The sequence below is a fragment of the Clupea harengus genome, chromosome 7 (genome assembly GCF_900700415.2).
Source record: "Clupea harengus chromosome 7, Ch_v2.0.2, whole genome shotgun sequence".
NCBI lineage: Eukaryota > Metazoa > Chordata > Actinopteri > Clupeiformes > Clupeidae > Clupea > Clupea harengus.
This window is the reverse complement of record NC_045158.1, coordinates 19,345,922-19,360,921: the sequence shown is the minus strand read 5'-3', so window position 1 is coordinate 19,360,921 and position 15,000 is coordinate 19,345,922. Positions and strand designations below refer to the sequence as shown.

At 47.5% G+C, this 15,000-nt stretch overlaps 2 protein-coding genes across 3 annotated transcripts in view; both read right to left on the bottom strand.

The window, feature by feature from the left end:
- Positions 1–3,175: 3,175 nt before the first annotated feature.
- Positions 3,176–10,889, bottom strand: LOC105911418 (surfeit locus protein 4-like). Its single transcript, XM_012840215.3, has 6 exons — positions 10,597–10,889; positions 7,444–7,630; positions 6,549–6,625; positions 6,391–6,434; positions 5,700–5,886; positions 3,176–4,561 (listed from the first exon to the last, which is right to left on the bottom strand). The coding sequence occupies exons 1-6, from the start codon at positions 10,642–10,644 to the stop codon at positions 4,295–4,297; spliced, it is 810 nt and encodes a 269-aa protein (XP_012695669.1). The 5' UTR covers positions 10,645–10,889; the 3' UTR covers positions 3,176–4,294.
- Positions 10,890–10,942: 53 nt separating this feature from the next.
- ciz1b (cdkn1a interacting zinc finger protein 1b) overlaps positions 10,943–15,000 on the bottom strand; it is a 15,788-nt gene continuing 11,730 nt past the window's right edge. For both annotated transcript variants that reach the window (XM_031570765.2, XM_031570766.2), the window contains exons 14-16: positions 14,523–14,592; positions 13,751–13,872; positions 10,943–13,308 (exon numbers count right to left, since the gene is read on the bottom strand). In XM_031570765.2, the coding sequence (XP_031426625.1) occupies positions 12,655–13,308; positions 13,751–13,872; positions 14,523–14,592 (846 nt within the window). In that variant the 3' untranslated portion in view covers positions 10,943–12,654. The remainder of the gene's footprint in view (positions 13,309–13,750; positions 13,873–14,522; positions 14,593–15,000) is intronic.

The window sequence follows — 15,000 nt, the reverse complement described above, 5'->3', positions numbered from 1 at the left end:
ACATATCCTAGTGGCAATGATGAAAAGATGAAGACTACTGAAGCCAGACAGGTTAATAACAGCATGTCACTTTCATCCCCTCAAAAAGAAAAAAGCAGTCATCCCTATTTGCCTCTCGGGGAAACATCTTTATTTCTCGTTATCTGGAAGGCCATGGTTCGGTCATTCACCGATGACAGAACTGAGTTGCTTAGTTTCCAGAGCTGAAAATGACAGTGGGTCCAGCTGTATTCTGTCGAAATGAATTCCATTTCGCGACGTTAACAGTCAATTCTGATGTTTCGAAACATGGCAGGGACATGATATCTTTTTGATTGTGACGCTTTAAGATCGAATGCGCTGGACGTTTGCGTAGAGATAGCGGGACTCTATGAGATAGGTGGGTCGCCATCTATGGCAACGTCTTTTCTGTGAAAATCAGATGTGTACATAGAGGTAGGTTGGTTCAATGATTGTGGTAGGGGAAAAATCAATTAGCTATGGCTGTAGTGTGAATATCACTCATTGATCTATTCATTTACTGTAGGCATGGATGTATTACCGCCTACTGGGCCCTTTTCCAGGGGCCCAAGAGCTCATTGGCCCTACCCCTGCTGTCAATCGTTTTTTTTTGACTTTGTATTAGAAGTGGTTTAAACTCTTATTTGCGGGATGAGTGTGGTGAACTTTTTTAATGTGCTATTGGATGTAATTGAGTATCCCTGCACTGCAAACCCTGTGTTGTGCTGTTGGCTTTGATTGAGTGACCTGCGCTGTAAATCCTGTTGTTAACAGGTGAATTTATTTCTTGTTAGGCCTATGTGCTGTTGGCTTTAAATCACTATACCTGCACTGTAAATCCTGTGTTGATACAGGTAAATGTATTTCTTATGTTATAATGTTATTGTGTTGTTATCAAATCCTGTTGAGATGTAGGTGAACGTCAAAATTAGGCTATTCCGCCTATGACTGTAGGCCTATGTATAAATTCATATGCTTTTCCTACAGACTACTTGTTCACTTACTTAAACACACACACACACACACACCCCTCGACACTCACACACATGCCTTGTCTTGGTGCAGATAATGTGGCTGCTTCTCGGTCGTTTGCTGGTGGCAGGTTGCTGGATAACGGCGCTGGCCAACGGGCTGAACTGGGGCTGTTTGGTGCTGCTGGGGGCCCAGCTCTTCCTCCTGCCCTATATCTGCACCCCCGCAAGGCCCTCCGACCTGTCCAGCGGCACAGAGGAGCTCAGAGAGGCGATGCCAGACAGCAAGGGTGGCGGTGTGCCCGGAACCAGCTGCTCTACGAGGCTCCTGGAAGCTGAGGAAGCTGAGTGGGAGGTAAAGGCTGAGGGTGAGGATGATGATGATGAGGAGCTGTCGTTACTGGCTCTGAGGGACTTCTACGGGTCGCAGCTGTGCCGTGAGCGGGCGGAGGCGCCGCGGGAGCTGTGCGATCTGGTGCACGGGCTGCTGGAGTCACTGCTGCGCCGTATCCAGGCCTTCGGGCCCTGCTGCCGGGCCGCGCTGCACCAGCGCTGCCGGGGCGTGGGCAGCATGTTCGAGGGCTGGGGCGCCAACCGCGGCCAGCAGATCCCCGTCTACGACCTGCTCGTGCTCTTCAGCGCCCCCTACGGCCTCAGGCTGGAAGTGGAACTGCAGTTTGGGCAGAAGGGCTCGACAGATGAGACGCCAGATGACCCGTCGCCTCCGGCCCCCCCGGCCAAGCTGCAGGGCACGGCGAGCGTGCACGTGAGGGCCGACCCGGAGAAGGCTAGTGCACGCTTGTTCTCGTCCCGTTCGCGTCTGGAGGACTTTGTGATGCGCGTGCACTCGGAGCGCATCAAGGAGGGGCTGGACTACCTGCTGGAGGAGTGTTTCATGATCGGCCAGCAGATGGAGCCAGAGCGCGTCCTGGCCTGGCTGGGAGGGGCTCTGCGCAAGGCCTGGAGGTTTCGCGGGGGGGCCAAACTCAGCTTCTGGGGACAGGAGAACCCGTGCTTGATGCGGCTGCAGAGCGCCGCCGGACGGGTCCTTTACATCAGCGTGGTCCCGGCCGTGCGCGTGCCGGACTCGGACCTGTGCGTGGTGGCGCGGGCCGGGTGGGGCGCCGGGTCGGCGGACCCGTCCGGGTGCGGCCGCTGGGAGACGTGGTTCTGCAGCGACGAGGAGTTCTACCTGCGGCGCGTCGCCCGCTCCCTGCCCTCGGCCAGCTGCCACACGGTGTGCCTGGAGATCCTGGCCTACTTCAACCGGCCCCCCCTCCCCCTCTCCCGCCGCGTGGCCTCCTTCCTCACCTCCTACCACCTGAAGACGGCCCTGCTGCACCTGCTGCACGCGCACACGCACACACACACACACCCTCACCTCTGGGACGGCCCGTGCGTGATGGAGCGGCTCGACGAGCTGCTGCTGTTCCTGGAGAACGGCGTGAGCGAGAGGACGCTGCTGTGCTTCTGGGTGGGGAACCCCGCCCTGGGGGACCTGGGGCCGGCTCGGCTGCGCTCGGCCGCGCCGCTCAACCTGTTCTGGGCGCTGGAGCACGCGGGCTGGGCGGAGCTGGCCCAGCAGGAGCTGCAGAGGCTGCGCGCACGGCTCCAACGACTGCCCACCACCAGGGCGGCGCGCTCTCGCTCTCTCACCCAACACGAGCCCAACAGAGCCGACAGAGAGCAGGCGCGGTCCTCCACGTTCAGCTGGAAAGCAGGGCTGATCGGTCTGGATGCCTACCGGCTCGGGGCTGTCACACAAGCAAAGACACACGCGCTCAGAGCAGTCACACAGCTGAACCGAGCCTCTGTTGGCCTGCAGAAGGGAGCGCCGTTTGGCCAGTCCTCTCACCAACACGCACTACAGTAGACTGACTAACCAGAGGAATAAGATGAAGGCAACATATAAATACGTAATAAAAGCTACTGATCTGACCAAGTCCTTTCCATTAACTTCCAGTAGATGGCAGCATTTTGCTTTCAACTGCAATGTGAATCCAATCTTTCCTAACAAATAGACTACACAGAAAGTGACCAGGAATCCATAAAGGCTCTCGGTTGGGAAATCTATACCCTGTACTGCTAAATCCCTTTGGATAATACTGTGTGCCTCACCATATCCTTGATAAACACAGTATAATTTAAGACACACAGTGAAAACTCCATGGCAACCGCAAGAACAACAAAGACACACAGACAGCTTTTTCATAATTTCCCTTTATGATTTCACAACATATTTTAAACATATAGAAAACACAACAGTCTTTAGTTTTTCTTTCATCCAAATAGGAAAAAAACACATAAGAAAGAAAAGGGAGTAAACTGCTTTGCTTGTTAAAAATACTACACTTTTACCTACTGTAAACTCTTAGTGACCTGACGACAGACAGCACTCAGCAACAGGTAAATATCACTTATAGACACAGATCATTTCATTTATCCTAAAATACAAATGTCAAAAAGCTTCTTAAGGCAATGAATGGAATTTTCTTTTAGTTTTTACTCACGCCCCCATTATCAACAGATCCCCCGCCCGTGGATGGAGCATGAGTGTGTGTGTGTGAGAGGAGAGAGAGTGTGTGTGTGTGTGTACATGTGTGTTTATCAGGTCTGTCAGTGCTTGAGCAGTGTGTCCCTTCATAGGAAACCATGAGTGTGAAAAGTCCATATAAAAAGAAGAGAAACACAGGTCCAGTGTGGGCCCCTTTGCCAGTCCCTTCTACTGACTGAGGTGCAGGCTGCCATCTGAGCGCCGCAGATATGTGAAGCACAGCGCGAACCTGCTTAGGTGTGCACTGGGCTGATGTGTTTGTCTTTGGTCATTAACACTGGAGATAAGCTCAGAGGTGACCAAGGAATGACTCAACACGTGCGTTATAGCCATTAACACTGGAGATAAGCTCAGAGGTGACCAAGGAATGACTCAACACGTGCGTTATAGCCATTAACACTGGAGATAAGCTCAGAGGTGACCAAGGAATGACTCAACACGTGCTTTATAGGCGCCTTAAACAGAAAAGGGCTATACAAAGTGACCTGGAGAGACACATGGCTAAGATCTTTAATCCCGTAATGCTCGTAGGTATGAGTAAATAAATAGATATAGACCTTTTTTTCTTAAAAAGTGCCTGAACAATTGGAGGACAGAGTGGTGGTCAGGGAGAAGCAAGGGGGGAGGGGGGTGGGGGGGGTTGCCAGAGGAATGGGGATGGGGATGGGTCCGAGGGTGCTGGGGGGGGGGCGTCGTCCTGGTGTCTGTAGTCATGGCGACCCTGGAGGAGGGGTCTGCTGTCACGGCGACCTGGCGTTGTGTCTCCTCCTCACCACTCCTTCTTCTTCTCGTCCATGGACACGCCGCCGGGCCCGCGGGCCACGACCAGCAACAGTCCACCAATCACAGAGGTGGTCTGGAAGAAGTCGTACTTCAGGAAGTCGTGCATGGGTTTGTGGGACGGAATGTTCCAGAAGGCATTGAAGGACACGTTGACGATGACCAGCCAGATGACGAGCGTCAGAGCCGCCAGCTTGGTCTTGAACCCGATGGCCACCAGCACTATCAGGGCTGTGCCCACCAGGTTCTGCAGAATCTGAACACACAGAAGAAAAATATGATTATGTTACATTTAAATTCTATATATTTCTAGAACTGAACATTATTACCTATGAGCACTGTATATCATATGGGAATGTTCTATGGTCAACCCATTTTGGCATAGAATATTTGAATTTCTAGAGGCATGGGTAGGACTATCTTTGCCATTATCCCCACCTCTATGCCTTTTGGGTGATAAAACAGAAATTCCACAACTGACAAAAAGTGCTCATTCAGTTTTGATGGTTGGAATAGCCTCAGCTGCCAGAATTAGATTGAGGTATTGGAAAGCACCCACAATACCAACATTTAACGAATGGAAAGCTTTGATGAGTGAAACAACATCATATGAGGTTATGTTGGCAAGAATTAGGGGCAAAGGACCTGTGGTTCTAGGAAGTTGGGATTACTTTATGGAATACATGACCTAGTAAACTGCAAGAATCTCAAAAAACGGCCTTTGTACACCTGTTCCAATCCATTTTGTTATTTTTTTATTTTATTTTATGATTGCTGTATGATTGGTACTTTTATACCTTTGTAGTTTTTCTTTTCTTTATGTTGTTTTCTTTTAACCAGGAACACTCAACTAATATGTTATTTTGTATTCTGACCTTCCTTTTTCTGTACACTATACCTCAATAAAAACATTAATTGCAAAAAAAGCACTGTGACTCAGACTCTACCACTAGTGTCCCAAAGTACTGAATAGACAGCAGGGTCTAACTAACAGCCCTGAAGCAGGCCGTCTGCGTCTGCATTGGCGTCTGTTTTTAAAATCTCTAAAAGGAGGAAACCTGGAGATGCAACAATTATTAATTAGCTGCTTAAGTTTGGATGGAAGGAAGGGTGAGTGAGTGAGAGTGTGTGTGTGTTTGTGTGTGTGTAAGAGGTGCGCTGAAGTTTTTCAGCCCCCTAGCTGCATGTACTGCTTAAGGGAGAAAGTGTGTGTGTGTGTGTGTGTGTGTGTGTGTGTGTGTGTGTGTGTGTGTGTGTGTGTGTGTGTGTGTGTGTGTGTGTGTGTGTAGAGAGGTGGTTTACATGCTTCTGATGTGTGTGTGTGTGTGTGTGTGTGTGTGTGTGGAAAGAGGAGGCTTAAATGCTCCTGGTGTGTGTGTGTGTGTGAGACTCACAGAGAAGATGTTGGCGTCGAAGTGCAGTAAGGTCATGAACATGAGCACCAGCAGCACCCTGCCTCCCAGCTGCATGTACTGCTTAGGAGAGCTCTCTCTGACGCTGGGCACGCCAGCGAACACCGTACGGCCTTCCACACGACACTCCGCCAGGAGCAGCAGCAGGCCGCCACCCAGAGCCAGGTTCCTACACACACACACGTGCGCGCACACACACCACACACACACACACACACACAGACACACACACACACACGCACAGACAGACATGCAAAAGGCAGCACATAAGATATAATCAAGATATAGGAGCGCACACATTAATGGAGCATGTGTCCTCAGCACAGTATCCGGGCTTTCATGTCTGGAGGAGGAGATGCAAACACTTCTGAATCAGAGACGTATTACAGTCAAATATCTGAGGATTCAAAGAACTGATTAGTGACACTGTAGGGAAAAACAAACACGTACACACACAAACATTTGCACAGAGACTACATCTACAGCAGGGTTCAAAGCCCCTGTAAGAAGCTAGCTATGGTTTACCACACTCATCATGTCTCCATTTAACTCTCACACACACACACAAACACACAAACACACACACACACACACAAACACACACAAACACACTCACACAAACACACAAACACACACGCAAACACACACACACTGAATTCCAGAGATCACTCACCTCATAAGGAACTTTGGGTCCCACAGTATGCTGTAGGCAATAGTCTGAAACATCAAAGTGAGGAGAACTTTTAACAATGGAGCCATTCTTACGCTTTTGTCTGCATTAACCACACGCTTTACAAAGGAAGAGCTCAGGCCTTTCAAAGTGTGTCTCACCTGAAGGCCGATGATGCCGAATAAGCCGAAACAAGCATACTCCACAAAATTCCTGCTAAGGATCAGAACACAGCCACCTGTGACACACACACACACACGGAAAAAAAATTGTTAGATAAATCAGAAACAGACACACACACACGGAGCCACTACCATGGACACACACACACACACACACACACACACACACACACACACACACACACACACACACACACACACACACACACACACACACACACACACACACACACACACACACACACACACACACACTTTAGAGGATGACTATGAAAGCCATAGCACTACAGACTGTTACTCAAGGGCAGAGACTGTGTCTAGGGTCGTGGCCAATGGTTTAAAGCTTGCTGCAGGCAAATTCAATCAGATTCTTCCAGAAAGACAAAATTAAATTTTAAGTGAGCGTAGCCTTCACAGAGGACAGCCTTGTTCCCAAGGTGGGTCAGTTAGCCTTCAGAAACCTGATTAAGCGGATATCCAGAGAGAGGCCATTTGGACTTGGTCTTTGTCTAGCATGCTTTAAGACTGCCAGGCAGGGCCTGAGATCTGGGGGATAACCTGTAGAGGCTTCTGGTGGTGGAATTGACAAGCCTTCCTTCTAGAACCTTTCCTCAACTTAACAAAAGAAATGTTACATGGAAACAAGAATTTATGCTGCCAACTCTACTAGCATTTGAATTGAATAGAATTCAAATTAGCGCTCTGGTCATCATTTTGGTCAATTGTTCCCATTCATGTTCAGACCAATTTCTTCCACAGGTCTTCCATTAAAATAAGTATTCGGACCAGTCAGACAAAACACACCCCCCCCCACACACACACACAGACCATTTGGGCTCTCCCCCCCAGATGTGCCATTGTGGCTCAGGCTTACCCAGTTGGCCCAGCAGGTTGAGGATGACGAAGATGGAGGCGAGGAAGAATCCGCAGCCCCAGGTGCCCTCGATGTAGTCCTTTTGCTCCCGCCACTGCAGCCACATGCGGATGCCGTCCTCCAGGAATGTGCTGATGAGACACAGGCGCGCCACATGCGGCAGGTACTGCTTCGTCACGCGCAGAAACTACACACACACACACACACACACACACACACACACACACACACACACACGCAGACGCAGACACACACACACACACACACACACACACACACACACACACACACAATTACTCACTCAATTTTACACAGACCTCACATAGTCCTTATAGCTTACACAGACTGTAAACAGACTGCTGTCCTCGAGACGTTAGGATGAGGCACTGTGCAACATGTGGCAGGTACCACTTCATCACGTGCATCACTCACTCCGAACCAAGTTTACACACAGTCCTTACACAGTCCTTACACAAACCTCACACAGTCCTCACACAGTTTACACACAGTCCTCACACAGTTCTTAGATAGTTTACACATAACTCAGTTTTAGACGTTCACAGACCTTTGCACACAGACTTAACTGAGGCCCTGTTTAGAATTCACTAAATCTTAGCTAATGATTCACTTAAATTCACCCATATTGTACTCACTGAGACCCACACAGACTTAATTCAGACTGGGACTAAGACTAAGACACACCCACACCCACACCCACACTCAAACCCACACTCAAACCCACACCGACACCTACACACACACACACACACACACACACACAGGGACTATTAGACCAACCCCACCCAGTTTCAAACCAACATTAGAAGCTCATGGCATGGAATTATCCAATTACAACTCTACTCTACAGGCCCAGAGCCAACTCTGACCAGGCTTAAGCTTCAGCTAATACTTGACTCCGCTAAGTCTTCACAACGCACAGTCAATTCATACTCTATCAAACTCAACCAAGACTTTGCATAAAACTTTATTCACATTTGGATTAAGACTTAACTCGGCTTCAGACAGACTCCTGAACAACCAAGAGCGACTAACAGTGTTCAGTGGGACACTCTGACTCTGATTGATGGGAGTGATGTGCGACTGACTCTCTGCCTCTGTTTGATGGGAGTGATATGCTGTGTTCATCTCCTTAAGTGATCAGGCCTGTGACTGACAGAAGAGCAGTCTAGAGCTTTCACTAGATCTCTTCTCATAGCTGATTCATGACCTCCATCAGAGTAACTAGGCAACAGCTGATTCTAAACCACCTCCCAGCTTTAATGGGTCATGCACAGATGGACGCCACACACATTTACCTCCTCCTCCCGTTTAGCAAACACTCACACACACACACACACAAATGAACAAACTGAGTTAGCTTAAATATACTCACTGTCATGGGGCACTGTCACAGTCATAGCGTAAGACATAACAAAATAAAACAATATCTCTCTCACACACACACACACACACGACTAAGCTCTTTCTTGCCTGCTGCAAAATATACACTGTTATTAATACCTATGATGGTGACAGGACCTCATGCTGAAGTATAAAATGATAGGGGATGCTTTCCTTGAGGCCTGCAGTGATCTTAGCACAGGTGCTTATACCATCAAACACATTAGAGAGACAGTAAAAGTAGACAGACTGTATGAATTCACTTAAATAAAAGTTACTTAAATAAATTAGTTCATAGCTCAGTGGGTACACATACAAATCTCTTGGTCTATAATAAACCCTTTCTTGCAATTTGGTGAACACTGGCGGATTCTACTAAAACAAACAGACTGTATGAATTCACTTAAATAAAAGTTACTTACATAAATTCGTTTATAGCTCAGTGGGTACACATACAAATCTCTTGGTCTATAATAAACCCTTTCTTGCAATTTGGTGAACACTGGGAAATTCTACTAAAACAAACAGAACTGATCTGCTCAGGCCGATATTCTCAGAAAATAAGAGTGGAGGCCTACTGCGTAAATCACAGCTAGCCTTCTAATCTGTACTTTTTTTTATTTATTGCAATACCTTCTAATCTGTACTTTTTAATTCACGACCTTCCCTGGTGACGTCAACACGTCGTGTCGACGTCAAACTGGATAAACGACACGCCCTTTTCTACAATCCACATCAGCACTGAGAGGCTCAGGTAGCCAATCAGCAGTCAACAAGTACAAGGCAAGCGACATGAATGAGACATGGGGATATTGGAGAACACTTGGACACACGCTCAAAACACACACCCAGCGGCTACGCCTGCGGCAGGCTGTTTCGCTTGTTGAGGATGGAGATGATCCTCTGACAATACAGTTATTCAGTTACATGCCACTTAAATACTACAAGGTGGCTTGGAAGAGCCTTGTTTTAGCAGACCTTTTCATTATCTTATTAATTAATGAAGAGCTATAATTTAAAACAATGCTGCAAACTACACATCCCATAACCTCGATAATTGTCTTGTGTGAGAAATCTGATGAGAAGAGGGCGAAAGACGAAGCCAAAGCTACACACATCAACCACATCATCCAGTGAACTAGGGACACATCTGCCACTCCGGGATAACTAACATTATGATGCAGTGTTAACGCTAATGGTAGCTACAGTTCCCAAAATAGGGCGGTCTGATATCTAGCTTTTGACTTGAGTTAAAAACGAAACGATCGATAAAGCATTAACCCCTGTCAGGTCATTAGTGTCAGCTGCAAGCTCAAATCTCTGGCTAGACGGAAAGGAAGTTCTCTTTTCTAGCTAGCTATTTGACTAAATGGGTAAGATCACCTTATAAAGCTAAGTTTGCCGGCTAGTTCATCAAGATGGACAGCCAGAACATCACCGAATCATATTCGAAATAAGACATGAGAAAAGATTCACTAATAAAGCACGTTGTTTATCCACTGTGATTTATTTGACGTTATTCAGCTGCTAAAGCTGGCTAGCAAGCTAATATTAACATTAACTACCTAACAGTATGACCACTTTAGTCCACTATTTTCCAATACAAAACAGACCCCAAACAGCTGTCTGCAAGAGCACAGCTGTCACCGCAGTCCCTATAGTTCAGAGGCACTTCTTGGAGTTTCGTCATTCAGCTGGATCAGCAATCCAACCCCGCCGTTTCCCTCCGGCCCTGCAAGGCAGTTTTCTCACCTGGTCCGCCACGTCCTCCGCGATGCTCATCAGACCATTGTGTGCCATGTCATGAACCGCAGTCCCGGGTCCGTCCGCTAATACAGGTGTGCCTTACGTCGGTGCTCAGTTGCAGGTGTCCGCGGAGTTCTGTAACGCTAACCTGAAAAGCTCCGGCTGCCACACTTAACTCCTCTTCCTCGGCATGCAGCGGAAAACAACACCTCCGACCCACAATGCCCAGCGCTACGAGGCATGTCTCCACCTAGGGGCGACTAAAGTCATAGCATGCCACGTGTACCGCTCACCACATACTAACCGGGGCAGAGCCTTTTACCTCAAAGATTGAGATTGAGTGACACACAAACAAGGTATCAATATATTTTATATTAAACCAATTCACAACTCACCAACCAAAATAAGTTACATACATAGCAACAATCCTGTTGAGGTTAACATTTCACATCACATGATGCAATCTTCCAAAATCTAAGAGAAAAACCCTTTTGTGGGTGTGTGTGTGTGTGTGTATGTAATGGGCACTCCCAGTGGGCTATGGAACACAATCTCTTTCCCGTAAGGGAGCTGCTGTGTCTGGAACAGATTCGGCCCAGCTCTGGCAAACACTCGCATCAGATCCAGGTCATATATCAAATATCCACAACCAGCAGTGACCACAGGCAAATAGACCAGGTCTTACTTTGACTTCCCATCAACAAAAAGTGAAATTAGCCTCCTATTATCTTCTGTGCTGTTTTTACTGATTTGTGCTGTTACAAACATTGCTTTTAGTTTAATTATTGTTTGTAGTTTCCAGTTTTACAACCTCACATCTCAACACTTACTGACCAAGAGAGGCAGCACAGCACACTAACAGTGACAGTGACAGTGTCACAGTGACATCTTACTGTGCCGGATGTCACTTCAGCACGTCATAATAAGAGTCACACACATCTGGGGGCAACTGCAGGTGGTACCAGGTTTCCTCATTGGTGTTGTTCCTGTCCTGAGGTTAAAAGAGGTCAGACCTTTAGTAATCTGTGTCCAGTCCCTGGCTGGGTAACCACACTCTCACTGAGTCTACCTTGCCACGAGAGGCTGATTTAATGTCAGGACGTTGCCATGGTTGCCAGGAGGTGCCATTCCAGATTTACATATTACGGAGGAGAACTCACCTGACCTACACCCGATCACTTTATCAGACCGTGCACTCTTCAGCTAGTCTACAGGACAAGATAACTTCCTCTGTGTGTGTGTGTGTGTGTGTGTGTGTAGAGCATAATAACACACTATAGCCAAATCCCTTGGTTTCCATGCTGATGGTTAAGTTCCCCCTCTACTACTCAGATACAGAGAACTCATAGGCTCATCAACTGCTTTCCCTTCTCCCCAGAAGTTACTGAAGGAACCGGCATTTAAGATTTAGTTTAATAAGTATATGCCATAGTCAATAATTCAATGTATCTTATACCTAGTTATAATTGTTACTTTTATTTGGGACTTAAGTTAGAATGTAATCATTTCTGTTTAGAGAAGAGTTTATCCTGAGGGAGTGTCAGCAAATGGCTCAGAGACTTGTGTCTCCAAGACCTCATGAATACTGAGGGTGACGCCCTTGGTTCGCAGAGAGCATTTAACAAGCCAGCCTTCAATGGATAAATCAGATAATCTTAGGTGAAGCTCGGGCGAGTGGAACTTCAGCTCTGTCTCAACAATGTGTGGCCACTATTGTTCAAGATTAAACCTGAATCATGACTGACAAATCTGACTGGATCTCCAATATATGGTATACAATTAGTGGGGTTGCTGGGGTTGCCATGGCTGCAGCATTTGAACCAACTCGGGCTGCAATATGAGTGAAATACATAAAAAATATATATATTATAATTTGTCCTCGTTTTCAGAGCTGTTAGAGGTCTTCGCCCTTACACAACCCAGCATCCCACCCCCACCTGACCCAATGTAACCTATGCTGTGTGACAGCATGGCCCTGAGCCAAACTCCATCTCCCAACCCCGGGCATGGGAGGCGGACGTGCTACCATAGAAAGCATGAGCCCATGTGTTCCCAACACCACCCTCACAGTCTCTTACTGGTCCTTGTGGATTTCCTCCTGGTTGCTGAGTGTCTCTGGCTTCTGATGGAGCTTGGCTGGCGCTGGTCCTGTTCAGGATGCTGGAGGTTTGTCTCCGCTAGTCCGCCCTCAGTCTCCTCCGTGTCACAGGATCCGGGTCCTGTCCCTGAGTGTGCCTCTCGGCCCCCCACTCTGTTGCCCCCCACTCTGTTGCCCCTCACTCTGTGGCCCCTCTCCGAGTCCTGTGGGCCGCTCTCCTGTGACAGGTTCTCACCAAGCAACTCGAGACAGCTTCGCTTTGCTCCGTTCACCAGAACAGAGTCGGTGCCATGGCTGGACTGGGTCTGTCTGGGTCCTGGACCTGGTTCTGGCCATGATCGCTTTGCTGTGTTTCTACTTCGAGATGCTTTAATCCTGGGGGTCGTGGCTGGAGTGTGTTTCTGAGTGTGTGTGCGTTGAGATGCCAGGGAAGCACTGCTGGAGTCAAAGGCAGTCCCGCCAGTGTTCTCCACCGCCTCGGTTAGGGGGGCCCCCTCCTGCTCAGCCTCCTCCTCAGGGTCCTCCTGTTCACCGTGGTTGTCAGGGGAGAGGCCCGAGCCTCTGCTCCCCTTCTCTGGATCCTCCTGGGTAGACTCGGAGTGTCTCTTCCTTCTGTACTTCTGATAATGGGAGGTAAACCAAAGACAATCTACATTACTCAGACTATATCATTACCTCAGGCCACAAATCACTATCATTACATGTAAACCCAAATTTAAGTGTCTTTTAAATACTACTTTGTGTGTATTTTGTTCAAACTTATAGTTCTATTGTTATAAAATATAGTAGACTTTTGAAATATGTTTAATAGAACAGTTTGGATAAAAAAAAAGCCATCACCTAAAATACAAATCTGATCAATGCATGTGTAGATCGTAGTATGTGTGTGTAGTGTGTGTGTGTGTGTGTGTGTGTTCACGTGTGTTTTTACGTGTGTGTGTGTGTGTGTGTGTGTGCGTGTGTGTGTGTGTTCAGGTGTGTTTTTACGTGTGTGTGTGTGTGTGTGTGTGTGTGTGTGTGTGTGTGTGTGTGCGTCTGTGTGTGCGCAGAAGATGGACTAACCTGCAGGTTCTGAAAGTGTGTGAGAGAGCGGCAGTGTGACTGCAGTGCTGTGGCCTCAAAGTGGTAGAACTTGTGGCAAATCCGGCAAAGGAACCCTGCAACAGGAACCACAAAGCTGGAACCTGAAAGAAGAGAGGAGAGAGGAGCAGCTATTAAAAAGACCTCCTTTGATTCTGGGTTAAGCAACTTGGCTTTTGTTGCTTCTCTCAACACTACTGTTCTGAACCTCACTGTCTCGGTCCTATGCCAAATTATTCCTGTTATAAGCCACACTGCTTCTGTTATAAGCTACACTGCTTGAGTTATAACCTTTAATCCTTCTGTTATAAGCCACAATCCTTCTGTTATAAGCCACAATTCTTCTGTTATAAGCCACACTGCTTCTGTTATAAGCTACACTGCTTGAGTTATAGTCTGTTTGACTCCCCACTCCTCTACGACTCCAAACCCATGTCACATGTATGAAGGGGGGGACCAGCCTTGATCCTTTCACATTCTGGTAGCGTAGTGACACTCTGAGTCTGAATCTGTGCACTATATAACAGGGTACTCTAATTATGAAGCTGGATTAGATTCCTCTGACTTGAGATTGGAGTGTCTCACTGTCCTGACTGTCTCACAGTTCTGAATGTCTCGCCTCCTGAGTATCTCACTGTCCTGAGTGTCTCACTGTCCTGAGTGTCTCACTGTCCTGAACGTCTCACTGTCCTGAACGTCTCACTGTCCTGAACGTCTCACTGTCCTGAGTGTCTCACTATCCTAAATGTCTCACCATACTGAGTGTCTGGGTCGTACTCCTCATCGTTTCGCATGTCCTCCAGAGCCACAGATCTGTGAGCAGACTGAGAAAGCAGACACAACAGTGTGTCACAACCACATGACACATAGGCAAAATAGACACCCTAGACTGACAAATCAGGCCTAGAAGCCTGACAGGCACATCATCAAGCTGCGAGTTGAACTAATAGGGTGTCCATGCAGTCATGCAGTTTAAAGGTGCAGATGTGTTTGTTTTAAATTCCTTAACATGAATCTAGACTTGGATAACAGTAAGTATGTATGTTTTTGTACTTTTTATGGCTTTTTCCTTGATGAAGATTTTTTCTGGCTCTGACAACATGTTAACAAATGCATAGAAAACATTTGTAACATCTAATCAACATGTGCAGACTGCACAGGAATGTTTGGCAAAAAAACATAATCTTTTTACTGTTCCCAGTAGAGTTATGGCGCATCTGCATACACTTCTG